Source organism: Exophiala bonariae, assembly GCF_035927105.1.
Source record: "Exophiala bonariae strain CCFEE 5792 chromosome Unknown scaffold_49, whole genome shotgun sequence".
Taxonomy (NCBI): Eukaryota; Fungi; Ascomycota; class Eurotiomycetes; order Chaetothyriales; family Herpotrichiellaceae; genus Exophiala; species Exophiala bonariae.
Genome location: NW_027042524.1, coordinates 69,340 through 94,157, shown reverse-complemented (window position 1 = coordinate 94,157; position 24,818 = coordinate 69,340). Strand labels below are relative to the sequence as shown.

At 48.4% G+C, this 24,818-nt stretch overlaps 3 protein-coding genes across 3 annotated transcripts; 2 read left to right on the top strand and 1 right to left on the bottom strand.

Moving 5' to 3' along the window:
• Positions 1–11,394: 11,394 nt before the first annotated feature.
• LTR84_010772 (uncharacterized protein) lies at positions 11,395–13,312 on the top strand (the record flags this gene model as incomplete). The annotated part of the gene is made up of 9 exons (XM_064854306.1): positions 11,395–11,399; positions 11,640–11,842; positions 11,894–12,067; positions 12,162–12,255; positions 12,308–12,390; positions 12,438–12,517; positions 12,573–12,821; positions 12,881–12,923; positions 12,975–13,312. The coding sequence occupies 9 exons, from the start codon at positions 11,395–11,397 to the stop codon at positions 13,310–13,312; spliced, it is 1,269 nt and encodes a 422-aa protein (XP_064700152.1).
• A 212-nt stretch (positions 13,313–13,524) lies between these two features.
• On the bottom strand, positions 13,525–15,392 carry LTR84_010771 (uncharacterized protein; the record flags this gene model as incomplete). The annotated part of the gene is made up of 3 exons (XM_064854305.1): positions 13,525–14,296; positions 14,368–14,854; positions 14,921–15,392. 3 exons carry the CDS (start codon positions 15,390–15,392, stop codon positions 13,525–13,527), a joined length of 1,731 nt encoding a protein of 576 aa, XP_064700151.1.
• A 5,542-nt stretch (positions 15,393–20,934) lies between these two features.
• LTR84_010770 (uncharacterized protein) lies at positions 20,935–22,074 on the top strand (the record flags this gene model as incomplete). The annotated part of the gene is made up of 2 exons (XM_064854304.1): positions 20,935–21,242; positions 21,294–22,074. The coding sequence occupies 2 exons, from the start codon at positions 20,935–20,937 to the stop codon at positions 22,072–22,074; spliced, it is 1,089 nt and encodes a 362-aa protein (XP_064700150.1).
• Positions 22,075–24,818: the final 2,744 nt, after the last annotated feature.

Here is a 24,818-nt window from a genome sequence, read left to right as displayed (position 1 = left end):
ATACTGATACAGGCATTTCAAAACACCGCCCCAGGAAGGGTTTTTCGGTCCAGAGGTGTCTGGGAGATTCTCTAGGTGGGTGGCCCTAGTAAAGACACCCCCTCCCACCCTCTTTAGGTAGGCGCTCACGTCCAAGGAGCAACCCCTGGGGGTCCGTTACACTCTTCAAGAAGCATTGAGCACCCCGACCACACCTACAACGCCCATCAAGACCGCCTAAAACAATCTCTCCCGGGCCCTTGCACACCGCCTACGAGGTTGAACAATGTGGATTACAGGGCTGCTGTCAGTTGGCGTACTTGGAGACAGTAAAGATGTGTCCATGGTCTCCAGCTCGCACTGAGGACTATCATCAGCTAAGCTAGTAAGATGAAAATAGTAGAACCGACAGTATTGATAACATCTCTGATGCTGGCAGATTCAGGTGCATCCAGGTTGGGACTGGTGGCAAGGTTCTTCAATGCTTGAATAAGTCTATCAATTTTAGCCTTCAATTCATCAACGAGCTGAACGCTTTTAATTAAGTCCCTAGCTGCGATCTTAGTGAGAATGTTCGTTATTCACAGGGATTCTAAGTGAGACTTCTTGTTTCTTTCCCTTTTCCGATCGCCAAAAAGGCAGATCGCTTCATCCTTTCGGCACTTGTGACAAGGATCATCCCCCGAACATTTTGTACGCAGTAGACGACACCGATCACATGCGTGGGAGGCTCGATGCTTGGCTGGTGCTCTTGTTGGAGTACTTGAAGATAAAGGATGTAGGGACGTAGGATCGGTGTAAGTTTGAGAGGTTCCAGCAGCAGGTGCTGTAGATATTAAGGACGCGGGACGAAGGTCCCTCGAAGTTTTTGGTGTTAGTGCCATTGGCGAAATTTGCGGGGTGGTCGTTTTTGGGTTAGGCTCGGACCATAATAATTCTACTGCCGAAAGCTCGCGCTCGGTAGATCCGTGGTAGAATCCCGACGTCTCGGAATTTAGTGTATGTTCTTCATTCGTGGATGACCGAACCGAATTTTCATTGAGAGGCAAGGAAAATAGGAAAAGGAAAGGTTGAACAGAAGCAGATGGTCTTAGACCCGGATATTATCATGGCAAAGTACTCAGTAGCCACGAGGCCTCCGTCCCTGGTTGTACCTTGCCGAATGGAACCAGACGAGCATCCTCGGCAGCCAGCCAACAGCCAGGCATATCGGTCTTACTTATGTGAAAACACGTTAATTGGGTCGATCGCGGCTCGGACCCAGTCACATCTTGCACTAAATCGACCCAGTGCTGGAGATTCTTTCCGGGCGTTCAAAGCCACTGGTCTCCTCCACCAATAAGCATGCAGGGTCGGGAAAATTCTCCTGCCACCTCCACGTCCAAATAGCTGTTGAGACTATTATATAATGCGCTTGTTTTGATCTAACCCTGTTTGACGACTACTTTGACCTTGAATGTATTGAAGTGACACTCGTGATCGCACATCACTGTACAACTCTGGGCATTTTTAGTGTCTCTGGGCTCTTGAATTTGATCAGAAAACAAGCTTAAGGGCGAGCGTGGACCCTGCAGAGGACACGTGTCCTTAGCGCCGGCCGCAGCCGCACCCGATGGCAACGATGAGTCGAACTCCAAACAACGCAACCATCACCGTGTCACCAGTAAAGCACGCCCGAGCGCCTCGAAGCAAACGCCCACCGGCACCAAGCGCTAAGGTTCGTGAAAATCAGGCACTACGACGCACGCGCCGAGCAACGCGGGCCGAGAGTCCCCGCCATTCGAATTTCGAGATGTCGAAGACAGTGACGATGACTATGAGGAGGGAAACGAAAACACCGCAAGCGGCCTGGAAGAGTTGCTCCTACTGGTCAAGGATCTCAAAGAGACCATCGATCAACAAAGCAGGTCGATCCAAGAGGCCCAGGTCGAGTTGAAGGAGCTGAAGGAAGAACAACAATTGGTGAGAGAACAGAACAACGAGCTTAAGGATGAAATCTGCGCACTCCGAGGCCATGTCGATAACCTATCAGCGCTGCTATCTTCCTCACCGTCGTGGGCATCCATCGCAGCAAAGCGCACCGGACCAGGGTCAATGCAACAGACATCCAATGGGATCACCGCTAGCACCAACGGTCTCGTGAGACACTCTTCCAACCCATCACCCACAATAGATACGCTCTACTGCACGATTGACACCTCCAGAGTGGTGGAAGAAGATATTGACAAGACCACACCAGGCGCCATCAGGGCAACCGTGGAGAAGGAGATCCGCGCCAGTAATGGACAAAGCAATTGGCGCTGCCTCGCCGTGACCAGAGATGCGAAAACCACGAGCCGTATCAGAATCGCGTGCAGAGACGAAAGTGAACACGACAAGGTCAAATTGGCAGTAGAAACAAAGGCGGCGCCAGGCGTCAGAGTACTGAGGGACGAACTCCACCCGATCAAGGTGGACAATGTCAACCGGCTGGCGGTTCTGGATGAAAATGGAGACATCCGAGCCGGAGCGGTGGAGACATTTGGCCAAGAGAATGCAACAACAGTCGCGAAGATAGGATTGCTGAGCAAGAAAACGGCACCTAAGGCGTATGGCTCTATGGTAGTATACGTGACGAAGGATAGCGATGCCAGACGCCTCCTAAGGGAGGGCTTCTTTCACGTGGCAGGAGAGTCTGGCTACACGGGCATATTCGAACGACGACCGCGCCCCGAGCAGTGTTACAATTGCCAGGAGATCGGTCACAAGTCATTCCAGTGCAAGAACACCCAGAGATGCGCGAGATGCGCCGGCGGTGGTCATCGCCATAGCGAATGCACCGCAACCATCTCAAAATGTGTTCCCTGTGGGGGTCCACACGAATCGTTCAGCCGAAACTGCCGAAGACTCTACCCATCACAACATGAGTAGAACGTTTCACATGATGCAGCTTAATGTGAAAAAACAAGGGAGATACATGACAGCTTAATGAATGACGAGGAAATCCAAGACATGACGGTCCTGGCAATCCAGGAACCCCATGCACGGAGGATCCGGGGCCGACTCTTGACGACACCGATGGGTCATCACAGGTGGACCAAAATGGTCCCTTCGTCGTGGAGAGAAGGACGATGGCCTATCCGGAGCATGCTGTGGATCAACAAAGAGGTGGATGCGGAGCAGGTGCGGATCGAGTCACCCGACATGACGGCGGCAATCGTCAGACTCCCGGACCGGCTGATCCTGGTGGTCTCGGTCTACGTATCGGGAGACGACCCACGGGCTCTCAGAGAGACATGTGACTTTCTGCGAAGAGCGGCCAGGGACGTGAGGAGAGATGCGGGCACCGTGGTGGAAGTGGTGATTGCGGGGGACTTCAATCGCCATGACCAGTTGTGGGGCGGCGATGAGGTTTCCTTGGAAAGACAAGATGAAGGCGACCAGATCATTGACCTGATGAGTGACCTTGCCCTCAGCAGCCTGCTCCCACGAGGGACGAAGACGTGGCGGGGAGGTGGTTATGAAACCACCATCGATCTGGTCCTGGCCTCGGACGAATTGGCGGCATCAACCATCAAGTGCGCGATCCACGGGACCGAACATGGTTCTGACCATCGTGCGATCGAGACAGCATTCGACATTTCGGTCCCAGCGCAAAAGCCACGGGAGCGGTTGCTGCTCAAGAATGCACCTTGGAAGGACATCACCGCTAGAATCATGGAGACGCTAGGTACGAGATCATCAGAAGGAACGGTACAGCAGAGGACCGATACACTGATGTCAGCGGTGTCGGAGGCGGTACACGCGCTGACACCGAAGGCGCGACCATGGCCATACGCAAAACCATGGTGGACGACCGACGTGACACAGTTGAGACGAATATACACCTACTGGAGAAACCGTGCGCGGACCGAACGTCGGGCAGGGCAGACTATCGCCAACCTGGAAGAGACGGCTAAAGCAGCCGCAAAGCAATACCATGACGCCATTCGACAACAAAAGAAGAAACACTGGGATGAATTTCTCGCCGACAACGATAATATCTGGAAGGCAGCAAAGTACCTCAAATCGGGTGACGAAAGCGCATTTGGGAGAGTTCCGCAACTAGTCCGACAGGATGAAACCATCACAACTCACCAGGAGGGACAGGCTGAGGAGCTGCTGACAACCTTCTTTCCTCCTCTACCCGGAGACATCGAAGACGAAGGGCCTAGACCACAGAGAGCCCCTGTACCGATGCCCTCTATCACCATGGAAGAAGTGGAGCGACAACTGTTTGCTGCAAAGTCGTGGAAGGCACCCGGAGAAGACGGCCTACCAGCAGTGGTCTGGAAGCAGGTGTGGCCCGCGGTCAAGAATCACGTGCTAGCGCTCTTTCGAGCATCGCTCGACGAAGGAACACTGCCGAGCCAGTGGAGACATGCGAAGATCATACCGTTGAAGAAGCCCGGCAAGGATAATTATACTATGGCTAAGGCGTGGAGACCGATCTCCCTCCTAGCGACGTTGGGCAATATACTGGAATCAGTCATTGCAGAGAGGATTTCTTACGTAGTCGAAACTTATGGTCTCCTCCCGACCAATCACTTTGGGGCGCGGAAACAGCGATCAGCAGAGCAAGCCCTCCTTCTGCTGCAAGAACAAATCCTCGAGGCTTGGCGGCGAAGACACATCCTGAGCTTGATCAGCTTTGACGTGAAAGGGGCCTACAATGGGGTATGTAAAGAGAGACTGATCCAGAGGATGAAGGCGCGAGGCATCCCAGAGAAAGTCCTGCGGTGGGTAGAGGCATTCTGCTCCGAACGCACAGCCACGATCCAGATCAATGGGCAATCCTCCGAGGTTCGAAGTCTACCACAGGCCGGCTTGCCTCAAGGCTCTCCCCTATCTCCTATCCTCTTTCTCTTCTTTAACGCCGACCTGGTCCAACGACACATTGACTGCCACGGAGGAGCTATAGCATTCGTCGATGACTTCACCGCGTGGGTCACGGGGCCCAACGCACAGAGCAACCGCCAGGGCATCGAATCCATTATCCAGGACGCGTTGGATTGGGAAAGACGAAGCGGAGCGACATTCGAGGCGGAGAAGACGGCCATCGTACACTTCACCCGCAAGTCATACAAGTCCGATTCAGAGCCTTTCACCATCAAGGGACAAGAGGTCCAGCCGAAGAATCAAACCAAGATCCTTGGAGTGATCATGGATGCTAAGATTAAATATAAAGAACACGCCGCACGGGCCTCGTCCAAAGGCTTAGAAGCCGCTCTCGAGCTGAAACGGCTGAGATGCTTGACGCCGGCCACAGCACGTCAGTTGTTTACTTCCACGGTCGTCCCTGTGGTGGATTACGCCTCCAATGTTTGGATGCATGCCTTCAAGGACAAGCTCATAGGACCCATCAACCGGGTGCAAAGGATCGGCGCGCAAGCGATCGTAGGGACATTTATGACGGTGGCCACCAGCGTGGCGGAAGCTGAAGCCTGCATCGCACCGGTGCAAGATCGCTTTTGGCGACGGATTATCAAGCTCTGGACAGACATTCACACGCTACCAGACACTAACCCCCTCCGCAGGAAAACGTCGCGGATGCGAAGGTTCAGGCGACAGCATCGATCCCCATTGTACGAAGTGGCAGAGGTACTCAAAGATTGTGCCATGGAAGAGCTCGAGACCATCAAGCCGTTCACACTAGCGCCCTGGGAGCCGCGAGTACACACCATCCTCGACGAAGGTACAGTAGGCAAGGTCGAGGCGGCAGTGCGCATAGCAGTCAGTTGTTCAGTGCGAAACGGTTTGGTAGGAATTGGTGGAGCCACTCAACTAGCAACCTCAACACGCAGCAAGCCCAAGCGTAGGACCTTTTACTCCACGATCGGCACACGATCACAACAGAATCCGTACTCTGGAGAACTCGCGGCGATGGCACAAGCCCTGAGCTCGTTGCCGCCGCTCAGGTTTCGCAGAATCACGCTACTGACAAGTAACAAGGCCACAGTGCTCTCACTGAGACGACCACGCCAACAGTCGGGGCAAGAATACGTGAACCGCATCTACAACGCCATCCGAAATTTACGGAGGGAGGGAAATGTGGTAACGGCCATATGGACTCCGGCCGATGACGACAACAAGTGGAAGAAGATCGCCAAAGCGAGGGCACAAAAAGCCACTGAGTCTAAGGCTCGAACACCAACACAAAGACCAGGGATGAGATCTACAATGCTCAGCACTGCGCGGGCCAAACGAGGACCCACTAGAAGCCTACCAGAGAAGGTTGGGGTACATTCTAAGCGAGTTGACGCAGCATTACCAGGCAAACATACGAGAATGCTATATGACAGACTTCCATGGAAGGAATCGAGCGTGCTGGCGCAACTGAGGACAGGCATGGCAAGACTCAACACCTATCTCCACCGGATCAATGCGGCTCCGTCAGATCTATGCGCGTGCGGGCAGGCGAGGGAGACAGTCGAGCATTTTCTCTTCCGATGCACACAATGGACAGCGTTCCGAACCGAGATGCTCCAATGTACGGAGACACACAGAAGCAATATGTCTTTCTACCTAGGAGGAAAGACACCGACAGATGACAAGCTTTGGATGCCGAACCTCGCAGCGGTGCGGGCAACGATAAGATTTGCTATAGCCACAGGACGACTTGACAACACCACCTGACGAACTCACCATCACCCTTTCACCATCATTTCCGATCCTTAAAACCCAACTCGTGCCAGGAACAGCAGGCGCGCTTCAGCTGCCGAAGATAGGACGTTGAACACTTGGAGAATCACCTCAAGGTAGGCTGCTAACAATACTAACACACGAGAACCCGTAAAGACGTAGCAAGCGAGTAGAAGGAGATAGCGAAAAGGAGGTTTTATTTGTATGGGCTCCAAGGAGATTAAAGCATATCTTAAGAATTGTATCACTAGAACTAGCATCAGTTGCCCTTTCGGCTTAGCCGCCGGGCGTAATAAATTGTGTGTGTGTGTGTGTATTGAAGTTCTGCAATATCTGATCTTGTAAAAAAGATGATTAGGCTCCTTTTTGCTAGCAGCTCTAAAACCAAAGGCTGTAATTTTGAAAGCTTTTGATTATCAGGTCCTGGGCTGCATTTCTCTGACCGTCGGCTCTGCATCCTGTTCCTCCATGGAAACCACCCCCACCCCTGCTGCCACAGGGGTTGCTGCAGGGGCTCCAGGCTCTTGAATGGAATTCTCATGTGGTCGTCGCCTAATGGCAAGGTATCATTGGCCTGCTTGTCCACGTCGGCGATGAATATGCTTGAGCAACTTAGCTCACAGAGAACTATTCTACCAGCGTTGAAACTTTGAAGTACAACCTTGGTCCAAGCCGCAACTTTGTCAAGCAGTCTTGTTCTTGGAGCTCTCGGAAAGCTATTATTTTGCGACCCTGGCGTTGGATCCGATGTGTTTCTACGAGGGGACAGATTACTCCTGTCGTGATTGGAAATGGGGCAACATGAAGACACGATGTGCTCGCCAGCCTCGTTTGGGGGAGACTTGTGGAGCAAAGCTTACGGACGCGGACCATTTGAAGATGGTTGACCAAGAATGTCGCGTGTGTCACACTATCCGCACAACGTGAAGAAGTTTTTGACTTGAGGGGGCTAGTAAAGACACCCCCTCCCACCCTCTCAAGATGTCCGGCAAGAGGTTGTAAGGCGCATGTTGAGGCTTATTAGAGTAAGCCCTCTTCAAGGGGTACTACAGTAGTGCACCCGAGGTATTGTCACTAATTTCGTGAGTACTAGAAAGAAAGGCCAATCTGGCCACTCTGCTTTGCTCTTGATTGGCCACTCAATTAAATTTAACCTGCGCTTTTGCCTAAAGCTAAACAAGGCGACTCAAGAGTTCTGCAACAATCTACCTGTGCTAGTAGTAGCGATTACTCATAGAGCGGCACACCTCTCACACCCCAGACTTTCTAGCCACAGCCAAGAAATTCCGGTCGCTCTTTGATTCGTGCCACTAACATTGGCGACACATATCAAGCTGACTCACAGTTTGATTTCGGAATTCTCAAGCCTTAGCTGACTCGCGTTGTAATTGCGCTAGTACTCAGAAGAGGAGGCCCAGCTTCACTCATAAGGCGATAAGTGACGCCGTGTGCCGTCCCAAGATAACACAAGCCTTGCGTATGTGCGGTATATCAGGACGGCGCGCTGCTAGAATCAGATTTATCCACAAATTGTGGGAACAAACACCAAGGTTTATATAACCGCAACCACCTTTCGCTATAACCAGGATGGTAATGGAAATGCAAATGGGAGAAAAGAGGACGTTCACGTTCGTGGCATATGACATAACCGGAAGTGGCACAACCGACAAAGCAAGAGCACATTTGATGAAAAATCGGGTAAGATCTAAGCAGAAGGCGAATCTAAAATGGAACTCAACGAAGCAATCCTTGCCATTTCGGTGGATGCATCCGAGAAGAAGGTCCACTGCAAAGCACGTGCATTCAAGCAATTTGGCACCAGGACCAAAAGGTTCAATTTTTCACCGTGTCACAGCTGTCGATTTTACAGTGAGCAACGCTTGGCCCGCTCCGATGAGCTCGGCACAATCCCGAGGCATCGATTGCGGACATTGGACTAGCAAGGCTCTAGTTAGGGATCCTCAGCGTTGTTCTCCGACCACAGGCTCAGATATCGAGGCTCGTCAGGTGGTGCTCATTGAACTCAACAAACAGGCTGAACCGCCTAGTACAGGCGGGCCTGACGAGCACGGCAATATCATATCAAAGATGGACGGGGATAAGCTTGAGCATGGAGGTGGCCAACTTCGTCCCGACATCAAGACACAAGGTGTCTGCCTTCAAGGCAATCCTGAATCTGATATTCAGGTTTCAGATAGGCCGAGGCGAAGAGATATACTGCGACGAAAAACCATGATGCCTCCAGAACCAGCACTGGATCCCATTTGTATGCGCTCGAGCACTGCACTTTTGCATCTGACAAAGTCGGTGCAGCGAATTCGTGTTCATTTGGTACCTTCCGATGCTTATTTAGTTCGGTATTTTGCTGCAAATTCGCGGATTTTGCTTGGCTTGGACAAGTACCCGGACATTGAATTGCAACACGACCTGGTATCGGAGCTCCTTTTGCCGTTCGCAACGTCAACGTCGTGGGGCTTTGAGACAATGGTATTGCTCCAGAGTGCATACCACTATCGACACCGTATGCAATTATGTGAACGAGGTACAGTATATGCCGACGAGTACCATTTTGCTGCACGCCAAAATGTAGTTCTTGCACAAACAAGGTCAAGAATATCTGCTTTAGCTAATTGCGGGGAGTCAACGGATGACGATGTGGTAACCTTTTTCTTCGTAGCACTTTCTGAGTACTGCTCAGGTGACCGCGAAATTGGCAAAATGCACTTCCAAGCTTGGGAAAATTATTGCCAAATGAGAAGAAGTTTTGGAGTGCGACCGTGTGGGTTGGAATGCAAGAAATTAGTATGGTGGTGTTTGTCAATCTTGGTGGATGACGACGTTGCAGTTGAGTCGATCATCAAGGCTTCGACAAGAGACATAGTGAGGGCAAATCCTGCGGAGCTATTTAAATACGCCAGCGCTAATGGATGAGCTCAAGGAGTAGAATTTCTCTCCACACAAGCGGAACTTAATTCGTAAAGTGACAAGTTGACAATGGAGGGATTCCGTAAATTGATCTCAGTAACTTGAGGCTGTTTCTTCACAGCCTACTGAAGGATATGGTCGAAGACATAGACAACATAATCGTGTAAGCAACCGACTGGGCGTAAATCATTAAGCTCGAGTGGCAGTTCGAAATCTTAGTCGGCTTGCGGTAGGCATGGTCCCCCTGGAGGGACCAACCATTCTGCATGATTCCTCAAAGAGCATCCTTGAACAAATCTTCCAATATTTTTCGAAGCTCAATAAGTCTTCTGATGATTTGGGAGTCGAAGTTATTTACTGACCCGAAGCACGATCCGCCAAGCCATTAACGTCCGCTCTCCATTTCTCTGTGGATTCACGCCAAACCAAAAGGCTAGACAGCTATCCAGGTAGGCAACCTATTTTAGAGTATTTATTGACCATAGCAGTATGTTATCTACGATTCAGCTCAGCCAACCATTGCTACAAAGCCTGCATACTCAAGGCAAGTACATCTGGTCCTCTGTAATCCTTCGGATGATTTCGACCACTGAACCAGGTTGGCTTAGAAATGGGCTGTGACCTGATTTTAGGCTTTCTGTTGTCTTGATGCCACAGCTGTTGACCATAATTTTCTGAAATTCATGTGGCAGTGCCTGGTCATCCTCACAGAAAATGTATGTGCTTGGAATGTCCCTCCAGGCCGCGTGTTTCAAAAGACTATGAGAAGTTTGGTTGCTCATAACACCAATTCGGCTGGCAGCATCCCTTGCAATCTCGCGATCCAAGTCCTGATAAAATCGTGGAATGGGATCTGGGAAAGTAGATGTCATCCCGTCTCTACTCATTTCCACCCACGGTGCAGATTGTCCGGTACAACCCCACAATGATTGCCCCTCCGATAACACAAGAGCACAGCAGAAAATTAGATGGGAGATGCCATTCTTATTTGCTGTTTTGGCCAACCCTTTGGCGGCATCGCAGCGCACAATACCCCATAAGAGTGTAGGAACAGATGAACATCCTTTCCAGCAGCAATAATTGGCTTGATGACATCTCTAAGTGCTTCTGAGTCCAGGCTATGGTCATTGAGGGGAGTTTCCGCGTTGACAGAAGGTACGCGGATACTGTAAGTTTCGTGACCGAGATAGTGGAGTTTCGAGGTGACAAGTTCGAAGCACTCTGGATAGTGCCATGCATCGTGGACAAAATGAGGCTTGGTTTGGGATCCATGGCTTCCTGCTCCTTGTCGAGTGTCTAGCAAGCTGAAGATCTCACTGCATATTTATATTCTCCCTGATGGACTGCTCTGTACTAGTTTAAGGCCACAATGGGCTAGCACGCCGCTGTTCTGCTTTACAGGAAACTGTACTCTGGAGTTATGTTTGTGAATGCAACAGAAATCTTTCCAAATCGTGAGTTAGTGTCTTATTCATCTATCAACTTTTGAACAAAATCACCCGTATTTCGTAAAAAAGGAAGTGTCGGGCTGCAGCTAAATTGGGTCGAAGAGTCCACCAGGTTACATTGAGATTATGCCCCATACTGTGTAGTTGCCCCTTAACCAAATTTCTCAGGTTGAGTCGAAAGAAAATTCAAAGACCGGTAAGAAAAATGAGACCAGCGTAGCACACCATCGGATACGACATTCCCTGTGGCACCAGAAAATTGAACGAGGTGGACGGATGATGGACTCTATGGCGTATTCTGATTTGGAGTGGATACTTGAGGGGCTAAGTCGGTTTCGAACCGACTTCGAAGGCCAGTAAGCGCATCCTTGAGCTTCTCTAAATGTGGTAAGTACGAACAGCACTGGCACTCTTGAGTAAAGTGCCCTTTTTATGTAGCAGTGGAGGTAGTCATAGTCTTAGCGTGGGAGTTAAGCTTGTATGCAGGAGCCTTCCAACATCAAGTAGTATTTTAACATTTATAAAAGCCTCGAAGAACCACCATTTGCATTGCCATTTCGTGCTAAAACTGGTACTCGCACTTCTTGTATTACGCATCTATACTTCTTTAGATCGGTTGACTTATAGTTCCGAATCCATGCCTCAATCCTGGGTCTTTACTCTTCTCGCATGTTCTCTCGCCCTAGCTACAGCAACACGTTTCAACGTCACTCAATATGCAAAACGTCAGAACGATGGGTGCACAGATCCTGAATTTACGGCAGAACGTTTCATTTCTTCGGGAGCAAACGATCTCCTCCAGAAATCTGTGGATGTTGTAGGGGCTCTGGGTAAGTCTGTTCAATTCTACAATCAGTACATCTATTTCTCACAGCCTTTAGACTCCGAATTCCCGAGGAAACTTGTCAGGGCTCTTACGGGACAAGATAATTTCGATTGTAGATCATTCAATGACCAATGCATCGTACCAAAAGGCTCAAGCGGAAATATTTGTGATACAATTATTCGAGGGGATCTGGTTCCTGATATCACTTCTAAAGACCAAGTTGATGCTGGTGAGTCAGCCTTTCTTTGATATTAGGACCCAAACCCGCCGAGAGACATGCTTCGGGTGCCACATACGTCTACGTTGACTGACATGCTTCGAAGCCGTGCTGGTTATCCAGTCTTACAAAAACATGCATGATTTTCTCAGCACCTCTTCAAGTGCAGTACAAACTGCTGCGGACGAAGTGCTAACTTCGTAAGACGTGTATTCATGCAACCCATTTTAGTGATGTTGACGATTCTTTTAGTGGCTTCCTTGGAGTCATGAGAGAGGACACAAGGCCGGTGGATTTAGCTTTCAATCAGGTTATCCTCAAGGTAGTTGAGATTGGTATGATAGTTCCCGCTCTTGCACTCGGTGTATTAACACTCTTTAAGGAATTTCATTCATACCCATTGGTGGGATACAAACTGTGTTAGCCAAAGCAGCAGTCAAGACATTCAAAAAACTAGCAGAGGTGGTGTCATTCCTCTACCGTCTTGGCTTTACTCTACTAATCAAAAATCACGTAGCGAGTTGTACGAGCTGATAGAGAAAGCCAGCAGATAGATGTACCGAGTACTGAGCAACTAGAAGCACAACTTCTAGCTCTTGTTCCGTTATTCCAGGATGGCATCCACGATCAGAACACCCAGATTTTTTCCGAGGGAAACGATGGTGATGCTACTCTAAACAGCCAATTCCTCTGGAACCAAGACGGAGTACAGATCGAAAACAAAATGACTCGAGATGATATAAATGCTAATATGATCCAGAGCATGGTATGTACTCTACTTCGAACCGCGGGTGATACTAAAACAAGATTACTAACGATTTCCAGAAGAATTACATGCTTGCAAGCTTCACTGGGAGCCTTGGTGCTTGTAAGTCCAGGAAGCTCTTTATCTTTGTCTCAACTACTGACAGAGTAAAAGTCATCATGACGACCCCGGGTGATGTGGCAGGTGGTATTGCTCTCTGTGGTCAACAACCCTTTCAACTGAAGGCGGGAGGTAATACTTGCCACCAATGGTTCTATCCAACGAAAAATCTCGCTGGCAGTTTCGATGATGGCAGTGCAAATACAATGAAAAATCTAGAGGGCTTTACCGGCAACCCCATCTACGGTGTCGGCTTCAATGAGATGATTAACAATGCCATACAATGTGCAGATCAGGGGGGAAATTTCTCCAGCATCAACCTGGAGTCATTCTTCGAAGGGGATCGAACGGTCCCAACTTGTCTATTTGGTTATCCTCGGATAGTTAATTGACACATTCATTAAGAGCATAGATTACTCGCTGTACTGAGGATAGCGGGCAAGGATCATGGCGCTGAGTACCATCACTTGTGCTTATGCCAGATGGAAGAATATCTATCATAAACCAAAGATAATTTTCACTTTTAAGCATGACAAACCTTAGAGGGTGGCCTCAACAATAATAAGCGCCGGAAAAAGGTTTCCTGCGGCAAGTTCACCCTCCTTTATATGAATAGATTTGAGGTATTTATCTCCATCCAAAGCTGCTGTCCATCGCCGTCACTTGTGCTGGGAAACCATAGAAAGTTCAATAACTGGTCCTTCAAAGCTCCCCAGCTCATGATTTGCATCCTATGCACGAACCGTTCGAGAACATTGATGTACCATTCTTTGCACCCTTCTTTTTTTCCTTCTCCTTCATCATTCGCGGTAGAAGCTAGTGCGCCCATGAAGATCACCCATAATAGAAGTGGAGAGGAGTCGTGCCATCTGTTTCTGAGAAGATTGTTGGTGTGGACAAGGCCGTGCTTGAGCTGGCGTGCGAGCGTTCCAAAGGGAGCTCTACTGTGAGGTACAGGGAAGATAGCAATCAGGCTGTAGATGACGCTAGCTGCCCAACATGCTTGTTGTAGAACAACGATATCTTCTTTGGAACCTTTAACGTCATCATCCAGCCCCGGGCTCCATGACAGCAAACTATGCTGTACGAAGTTACGCTGGTCAGCTAGAGCGCCTAAATCCTGCGCTTGTGAACGGCCCGTTATATAATCATCGACTGCTATCGAATAGGTTGACAGATTATGTAAAGTAAGAAAGAGTGATTGTGCGACATCCGAGGGAAGAAGGTCGTAAAGGGCTCGAAAACCTGTTCCTAGCTGACGTAGCGGATGGACTTCCCTGCTTACAGCGTCTAATACATGTTGTGGTGAGATTTGTAGAGGGATGAAGGGGTAGACAGGCTTTCGTAGGTGTCGAGAGGCCAGAAGTAAATCCCCACTATAGGAACCCGGTTAGTGATGTGACATGAAAGGACTAGAGTGTTACGGATATCTTCCGGGTCTCCTTACTAGCTTAACATTGCTGCAAGTCCAGGAAACTTAATTGCGCCTAAACCTCCTCTCATAGACACTATGTTCGACAAAGCCTGTAGATGGACATCAACCGGGTCTAAACGTCCCGCATAGATATCCAGAAGCTGCATTGAATTTAGGGGCCCCTGCGAAGGCGATTGAAGGTTGTCGGTGTCATCCTTGGCAGCACGTCCATGGAATGCTAATGTCTGGACTGCAAAAAGTATCTCGTCGGAATATCGCTTTTCCACATCGTTTAAACGTCTATTCAATCCTCGGACAAGCTCTGAGTAGCAGTAACCATACGCTCTCTGATTGATTGGGTTTAGACCGCCTTTAGTGGTGGACGCTCTCGCCAAATAGGAGAAGCAAAGCATATGAAACAGAACATCATCATTCATGTATCGGGATATCCATTGCTGTTTAATACTTTGCTCCTGTCGGTGTGGGTTCGGTAGAAGTATAATTTGGAGGAAGCGATTGACTAATGGAAGGATATTAGGATCAGTGGTGTGGAACGCCGATCAATTGGCACATTTTCCTAGCTTACCTTCACTAACGATTGGCATAGCAACCTCCTTTGCCAGCCGAGAGGGGTATGTGGTAAAAGGGTCCACATCCGAAAACTGGACACTGGAGACGCGGACCGACTGAAAAATAGCGGTACCCGCGGTTCGTAAAGGCAGTTCTTGTCCAGACTCTACAAAACCATCTCCCGGACTCTCGCCGTCGTCATTCGTCGAACGAGATTCGGCTTTGCTGCTGGCAGGGTCATCGGCGAACCGTGCACGACGTTGCTCTTTATTGTACCCCGGCTCTCTTGTGCTTTGATGGGGACCCGTCCCCTGGTTGCGCCTTTTCCTGATCTTGGCCCATGAAGCCTGCGAGGCATGTGCGTGGATTGCTGCTCTAGATTCATGTCTCGCTTGCTTGAGGTCTGGGCGTGCAGTGATAAATCTCAATTTTACCTGGGGCCCGCCGCAGTAAGGTTCGGGGGGATTATCTTCGCTCGGGTCTGGCATCTTGATTTCGTCCGAAAAGAGTACTAGCAGCCGGTTGGGAGCCTGTCACGCAGAGGCGTTGAGGGGAACACTTCTGTTTTCCCTGCAGCAGTGCATGACGTTCGAACACTGACGTAAGGATAACCGTCGACCTGTCTCACCGACCTGGATCTTGAACGAACGGTTGTACAATAAAAAAGACTAATGATGAGGGGTTTCACTACGGTGGAGGAAGCCACCATTAACCGAGCGAGTTCTTATCGACACGTGATATCTGATGCTCCCAATCTACTGCAAGGTGATACTTTTGGCAGTTGGTCTTTTGATTGCAAGTAATGATTCGCAGTAGGGCGCCATCATCTCAGCTGGACATTCCCATACCCTTCTAGTACATCTACATATTATCTCTAACATAATGCATGCCATACTGAATCCTGGTACTACATCTTCGCCTTGCTATACGTTCAACCTTTGAATGTACATTTGTCGATGACTTCGTAACAGCGAATAACCTGCAGCTGCTTATACGTTTAGGGTTCTGTAGCAAGATATTACTTGTTGTGTCATCATGAGATATATGTTGTAGAAGTCGAGCTTCTAAGATCGAGCATATGCTGGTAATGTCCACCTGCGGAAACTAGTGACTTATAACCTCTTGTGCTCTGAGACAATTTGCCAGACTAGTACTATAAATCTTCTCATGCCCGACCCTTCAAACATGTTGTTTTTATCCTACAGGAATCGACAGATGCGTTATATTCCCGCAAGATCTGTCTATCCGCCAGTATTAAGCAAGAGCAGTTAATCATACACATCTTCGTTATGGCACAGCCTGAAGAAAATGGCATAATTTTGTCTGACAGGACCAATTCATCTCTCTTGACTAAGACTACAAAGGTACAGGAAACATACTTGACTCAACCTCTGCTTTTGAGCAAGCATATAATAATAGGCCCATAGTTCAAGCGAGAGAAAAATCGTCTAGCTCAAAAAGCCTATCAGGATCGCAAAAAAATAAGGACCCAAGTGCTCGAAAGTAAATGGGCACAACTTCAGCGATCACATGTAGCGTTACACCAAGCCTGGTCCGAAGGAATGAGAGAAATTGAGCGGCTTCAATTTCACGTCGAGGAATTACTCCAGAGCATTAAGACCCTGAGGGAGTCACAGGAGCTGTACACGTACCAGCCGTCGTCACAAATATCTTCCCTTTCCTGGGTGTATGGGTTATCAGAGCACAAAGAGCATTGCCGTCAAAATGTACAGCAGCCAGCAGTAGACCTCATGCAATGGAGATTTTTTTTGAAGGAATGGTTTTCCGAATTCCCGGAACACCTGTCCGGGAAAGACTCTACCCAAGGTATATTATTGTGTTAGAAGGTAAGCACAATCTGGACAATTTCCGGAGCGGTTAACTAATGCTTCCAGCCTTTTTGTTACTACCTGTTCTCAAACCATGTAAATTTGACCTCCTAGTCCAACAGAAAGTGTATTGCTAGCGGAGTCATTGGAAGAGAGATATTCTTCACTACTGTCAACCATCACAGACGTTTTGATCGTCAACACCCACCCAATAAATTTGAGTTCCTCCATCTCGGTACAAAGCTGTTCAATTGAATTTTCTAACCCCGGTCACTAAAATGACGTTGAAGATTATGTCTTCTCATGTGACAATGCGATCAATTTTGCCATCCTCATTTGCGCTTGCAATAAAGTCAGGGGGTCAAGCGCGACATTAGCGCGGCTGGGTCCTGCCGACATTCATTCAGCCTTTGTGTGTTCTGTGATATGAACAACCTTGGTATCATAGAGGATTTGATCTTTCCTAGAATGACAGAACCATGTTTATATGGTTATTTAAGATTGTGCATATCATCAAAGCGACACAACCGAGTTGTACGGATGATAGAGGTGCAGCAATAGGATCATCGGGTGGAACGATCCATGCTGAGGTCGGAGTCTGTTTTGGCGCAGTCTCTTGCATAGGGTCTTTCGATGGCGCCATCAGATCATGGAGATAAATGAAGTGATTTTTCCTCCTATACATCACCTCTTAGTGGCCTCCATGAAAATGACCATTTTCTCCTCTGATAAGCTTGTACTAAAGCTTGGAAAATCGAGTGTTGTCCTTGTCCAAGGCTCAGAAGCGGGTCTCTCTACCCTTGGCAGCCGATGGATGGAGAACTATCTCGTTTGAGAGGATGTTTTGGTAATCAGATTGAGTTATATGACGATTAATGGGGACTTCCGACTGTAAATGCCATGAAGCTAGCCCAGGACTTATATGATTGGGCCCGACTGCTTGCCAGTCTTGCATCATGATTAAAACTCTTGCCGGGCACTGCTGCCACTTGCGGTAAACATATCACCTTTAGCTTAAAGTACAAAACCACTGTCACATTACCCAGGGTTGTTGGGACTTGTATGTTGTATGGTCGCACCACCAAGGATCGCCACTAAAAACCGGTCCTGTGATTTGGTATATTATATAAGTAAACGAATGGAGAAAAGCCCTAGCTTTAAGGACTCTACCTCGTCAGAGATAGAGATAGAACGGAACGTCTAGTTCACATCTTGGTCACGGAGATAATCTTCAAGAGAAGACACGTGTCCTTAGTATCGGCTACAGCCGACGCCAGCAACATGGTCACCCGGAAATTCGCCCGCACACCTCGACGCAGGCGTCTACCGCCACCGAATGCCAAGGTTGTCTAAAATCAGGCTCTGCGACGCATACGGTGAGTAACTCGGACCGAGAATCCCCGGCTGTTGCAACTTCAGCATGTCTAAGACGGCGATGGCGATCACGCAAGTGACAGTGAAGACCACGAAAACACCATGGAGGACTGCTTGTTCTGGTAAGAAACTCAAGGCGACAATTAATCAACGAAACAAGTCTACAAGGAGGCTCAAAAAGTATTGAACCAGTTGAAGGAGGAACAGCAACATGCAAAAAACTGGAGCAACGAGATCAAGGGTTGAATTCTGTTTGCTCTAAGAGCAAATGAACGCCCTATTAGGCTGAGCTGTCCTTCATATAGCCATGGGACATCGCAGCAGATCTAAGCGGGCAAAACAACACGCAGGCACCCATAATGATACCGCCACCAGCGTCGACAACCCCTCAGGATGCCTTTCTATCCTCACGGCCACAGCGGATACGTTTTACTGCACGACTGACACTCCTGGAAGAGCAAATGGGGACATAGCTAGACCTCACCAGGTGTTAGCATGGCGATCTTGAAGAAAGAGATCTACTCCAGTAGGATAAAGTAACTGGCGCTGTCAGGTGGTGTCCAGAGAAGCGAAAAACGCGACTTCTCTTAGACTCTTATGCATGTACGAGAACCGAAAAACAAACAATCAGGCGACCATCAGGAACAAGTACAGCAACAGAGGGTTAAGGTATTGAGAGATAGACTTGATCTGAGTAAGCTGGATAATGTTACCTGCCCGGCAGTCTTGGATGAAAATGGAGAGAACCGGGAAGGAGCGGCAGAGATCCTCGGACAATAGAATAACGCAACGGTGGCGAAGATGGCATAGCTAAGCAAGAAACAGGTACCAAGAGTGCATAGGTCTATGACGGTATACCTCGGCAAAGGCAGCGACGCAAGACGCTTTCTGAGAGAGGATTGCTTTCCACGTTTTGCGGCCCTTTCCGGCCACGTGTGGATATTCGGACTACGGCCACCACCAGAGCATTTGTACCTAGCACTTTATGGCATGAGAAAAACTTACTGTCAAATCAAGGAATGTCTCCAGAGGAAGGGGCCTACCCTTGGTAGTCTAGATTCTAGAAGCAGGTAGGGCGCGCCGTTAAGCACCGCGTGCTAACGGGTTTTCCAGCATTCTCCGAAAATGGGATTACTGCCAAGGCAGTGGAAGCACTAAAAAAAAAAAAGTTGCCTGCAGATCGATCTCCACTCCTATCGACACTGGCTTGATCAATATCTGAAGATCTGCCTCCTCCTTTTTGATTCACTAAACCGCAACACCCAGTTTCAGGGCTCATCATTCAAAGCATGATAGTCAGCGCATGTGCTCTAACGAAATCATGACTAGAAATTTTACGATCATATTGGTTAATCAGCAACGCGAACTGGAGTTCGATGTCGAGTTCGCAACCGAACAGCCCAAACAACCGTCGTGCGTGCTGATGAGACAATAATGTTCAACGATTTAAAGTGCGTTTACACAGGAGAAGCGAGAAGCTTCATAGGACGACACATTATGCCACACTAGATCAGACAGCTTTGGATGCAATATAAATCTGGCCGGAGCCGAGTATTCTCTTGGTCTCTACGGCTGTCCTTGGATAGGGCTAAAGTTTCAACATCTCTAGAAAGATAACGCGGCGGCTAATATGAGTGACTTGCTTTGCAAATGTGGTCTTGTTCTTCCAAGACTATAGCAAATCTAGCTGCACACAAGGACTTCCCAGAAACCAGAGTAGATCCAGAACAACGAGTAACTCTAGTCCTACAGTACCGTTTGGCCCGGATATTTTGGGAGATCGGTCCGGCTCACGTGCTTGGAGCACGCTAGTAGCTCTTGGCTTCAACCCCTCTTCCTTCCGTGCTCCCATCCATGAGCAACACAACGTTATCTAAACGTCATCACATCTGTTCTTAGAGTACCAACAGCACAGAAGATAGCCACTTGGAGTCGAGCCTGCATGAGAGGGAAGTATAACCAACAAATGTCATGTCCCACAATCTTTTCAGATAACCACACGGCATTAAACTTTGTGAAATCAATCATGCTACGACCTAATGAGGAAAAGCCCTCGAAGCTCGAACAGAAACTGGAATACAGATTTGTCGATGCACTGCCAGGCTCTGAACAGGGAAGACGTGAGACCAAAACTGTAATTAGAGCTCATGCGTCACGCGCCTCATGGGCTAGGTATGGAATCAAAAGCCAGGTGGTTGGCAAGCCCCACAAGCATCCAAATTCCCGTGTGAACAATGCACAGCAGGGGTACATAAGGTTCGCCGCAGCCATGCGATACCCTGCTGATATCAGTTAATGACCTCATTAGACATCCTCGCGACAGCCTGCGAGCTAGTAATGCAGACGGTCCAGCCTTGTCAACCGCGAAGGCTGCACTAGGTAATGATCGCCGCGCAGATCAATCAATCGAGGTCAGCTCAGCAATGATCGGTGGACCCTACACGCTGTTGGGGCCGGGTAAGAAGGACCCCTTTGCTACATATCCCGGCCACAATTTGCCGGTGCCAATGTTGGATGCTCTTGAACATTGTGAGTGCTCAAACTAGACTAGAGCTTATAGCCATTATCGTTTTAGTGGCTTTAAGGGAACTCTGTCCACATGCAAGCAGCGAAAAGATCATAACTAACAGATTGTCTGCTACTAGCCTTTGAGACGGTTTGGGCAAACGTGTTAGTGCCTCGTGAGAACGGTCAGGATCTAGAGGCACTTAAGTCATCGTGGCGTAGGTGCAACATTCTGCATCCGCACGTCTTCCATACTTCGGTAACTGGAAGCTCTGGATTTGCGTTAGTCCTTTCTCCGGACAGACAGGTACGAAGGACTGTCATGGCAGCACGTGCAGAACAATACCAGTTGGCGCTTGAACGCACATCGGATGTCATTCGTTCATTTGACGGACATGTTTCAGAAGAGCTACTACTTTGCCTATGTGGGCTCTCAACCTATTCCGGTGACATTGCGCCGGCTGTTGCTCAACCTCACCCAATATCTCCACTTGCCACTGCTCAAAGCATCCATATGTTCGGCAACATCAAACTTATCCCTGAGCACCTGCGGGTATTGAGGTATCTGACTAATTTAAAGGGCGGCCTCCAAGCCGTGTTTGAATATGGAAACATGGACAACATCGAAATGTGAGTCGAAGGCCATCCCAACAAGAGAAAGACTTACACTCCTTCTTGAAGGGTTGATCTATTTGCCGCGTCGCGCACGGACGACAAACCTGCACTTAGGTGGGTACGTGGTCCGTCGAAATTGTACACTCCTGTACAAACCGACCTCGAGCCTAGCCAAACACTAGGGCATAGGCTGCGTATCATCTCGGAGGTAGACGACGACCTGCATGGTCTGTTCGTCTTGGCTTTCAAGGCGACACGGGCCCTCGAGTACTACACTCCCGGCTCAACCGACTTGAGACTTTTCCGCAGTCTAGTCATTGCACGCAATGAAACCCAACATGGTCTTTTGAGTCTCAAGAGACTCTCCGATACGGATGGTTTGACAGAGCGGGGCATCCTGTTCGAGGTGTGCCGGCTGTCAGGCCTCATATATAACGATCTCGTTCTTTATCCATTACCCTACAGCACCGGAGTAAAGCCGAGACTAGCCCGACAGTTGTATGAGGTCCTTCAAACATCACACATGGGCGACCTCTGGAACTCGGATTTCCATGAGTTACTCATCTGGGCATGTTTCATGGGAGAGATTGCCGCACGTAGAACCAAAAACCACGGATGGTTCGTGACAACGCTGCTCGAGATAACGAGTATCAAAACCCTAGATAAAGAAGGCTTTATCGACTTGATGCAGAGTTTCTTGTGGTGGGACTACGTCTGCCTTCCTCCTGCGTTGTTTCTCTGGGAACACTTGCAAGAGGCAAGGAAGCGGACCGAATTCCGATGGACTAAATCAGGGAAGCGCGTCCGAAACACAGATAAAATCAGCAGCTTCTTAGGCACATTTTAGTGGGATGGCTGGGTGAGCTTTATCGATGTTAAGGCTGCCGTCGGCTAAAATACAGGTTGCTGCACTATGAGAGGTGGGAGCAACACATAGTGTAAAAATGGACGCTGATCACTTTGGAAGGTATAAGGAAGTTCATGTTTTGTATTTTAGACGCACTTTCCCCACTCTCACTCTCCCATAACCTACCACGTAGGTTTTCATGGAAAGTGCTAAGTGACGAACGTTACCTAATCAAACTATAGGGCAAATAAATTAACGTGAATTGGTAACGATTAAAGAGTTAAGGACAACCTAGCCTGAGCCATTCACATACCCTTCTGAAAGGTTCGATATCTGGGATATGAGTTAACTCAATCTGCTTTCTCGGCCTCTCGGGTTCAAGCCATAACCGCTCAAACATTTTTGTCCTTCAATGTTACAGTATGGAGGTAATTAAACTAATCAGTTCTCGAGAGGTGAATATGGGGCAGGTGAATTGTAGGCCGGTGGATTCTGGGCAGGTGGATTTTAGGCAGGTGGATTTTAGGCAGGTGGATTTTAGGCAGGTGGATTTTAGGCAGGTGGATTTTAGGCAGGCGGATTCTGGGCAGGTGGATTTTAGGCAGGTGGATTCTCCGCAGGTGGATTCTAAGCAGGTGGATTTAAAGCGATCACCCGCAACCCACAAGTGCTTAAACTATCAACAAAATCTATACCAATGCCGGATACGCGCTTATTGGAGCTACAACTTTCTTGCTTAATCTGATAGTGTACCGTTTACCAAAGAATACTGGTACAAAGACAATCTGAATCGGAGCCCCAAGGCGTGTTTAGAGGGCGGCGAACATATGTAAACCATTCTTTATAGTTCCTAGATTGTGCTCAACTGTTATTACCGTAGTTAACCTTGAATGAAGTCTTTCTTAGACAGAAATTCTGGAAACTCTGAGATTCCTCCGAATGAAAAGAAATCCCACAGATTGAAGTCCGATAATGTTAGCTGGTCGGTGAGATGGTACTGCTGCCTATCCCAAGATAGCCTATACGGCCGGGAAGGGGATGATCGTAGCGTAGATGGCTGGTAGGTGGGACATTCTTGTGACTTTCTCATGGTCTCAATATTCTGAAGTAGTTCTTTGATCTGCCAGTGAAGTCCTTCTATCACTTTAGCTCTTTGTTCAGAAACTTGGTGTAAGGCTTCGTGCGATCGCTGAAGCTGGGCCCATTCACGTTCAAGCACTTCAATCTTAACCTTTCGACGAGTGTAACAGGCTTTTTGTGCTAGACGATTTTTTTCCCGTCGGCGCTACTATCTGATTATTACATCGTTTCATATAAATCAGTTTAGAGTTTAGCATACTTTCTGTAATTCTATAGCCTTGGCTGCTAGGGATGGGTTGGTCTTATTCAACAGCATTATCGAATGTCCTCAGTAGGTGATATGACAGAAGGAAAAATAGGTTTGGCAGTGTCTGCACTAAATTCGGGAGTGAAAAATTACAGACTTATTCGTTTTCTGGTAGAATATCAGTAGTTTAGTTGAAAAGTCGTTGAATGCCCTGAAGAGCTCGAGTACGACCTTGAATACTTTATATCAGGATTTAACAGATTCAAATTCGATCATAGTCCTAACATCGCCTACTTGCCTGGCTAAATTCAACAATATGCACCTGGAAAATGTTCAGAAAATGTTAGGCTGTAAGACCTTGCACTTACTAGATTTAGGTGAGGCGCCACTACGATGCAGGGATCTACTCTCAGGTTGTACCTCTTGTAGGGACACAAGATATAACATCTCGCTTACAAGGGAAGTCTGGTCGCTGTAGGTAGAAGTCTGTTAGAAATCGAAAGGATGTCAACACGAGTGATCTTATATCCATGGACAACTATGTACTATCTGAATCAGGATAAATTGCATGATGTCAGACATAGCAGTAAGACTATCTTGTGGTTGGCGCCTCGATGCGTATCATCAGTTCGGATGTGATTGTCTAAAGTAAAACTGCCGAAAGCAGCGGCTTGCAGGAGAGTGTCGCGTTTTTTAGCAGCATACTACATCTCCCCAAATTCATGCTCGATTAAAACACATCCACTGCAAGCACAGGGTTCCCACTATCGACTTTCACTTACCAATAAAGAGGAAGTCTCGACGTTCATGTCGTTCTTAAGCATTTAACTAATGGTATGATCTATGATCGCATCTTTGATGTGGTATAGGCGCAATAGGTTTAAAAGGCAACATGAAAGGGCTTGAATTTAGACGTTCGGTTCTGATACTAATCATACATGCGATTAGAATCAAATGGCTGAGATAGCATGATCGCTGCTAGAGACAGATTACTGACTTACGCAGGAGGAATGGAAATAGGGATACTCAAAATACAGCTCTCTGGCAATAGCCCTCTGTTCCTTGTGTTTGGCGGAGTTCCTCGAAACGTCGTAGAGTTGGAGAATTGATGGGCCTGTATGACATGGGCGAGCAAGTGTCTATGTCCTCAGATTGTGTGATTGAAAACGGACGACACTAGGCTTGCAGAGAATCCTCTTACGACACCTGGCTCACTATCGCCCAACCGTGCTCTGGAGACAGTCTTAAGAAGCTGGCATACACGACGGAAAGAGGGGTTTGGCATTGACAAGCATTCTGTTTTACGCATGGTGAGATGCTGTGCGGGGCTGTGTGATTATCAAGGTAGGAAGCAGCTCAAACTGATGGCAGGAACTATCGAAATGGTTTCCGAGAAGAGTAACCACTCATAAAGGCA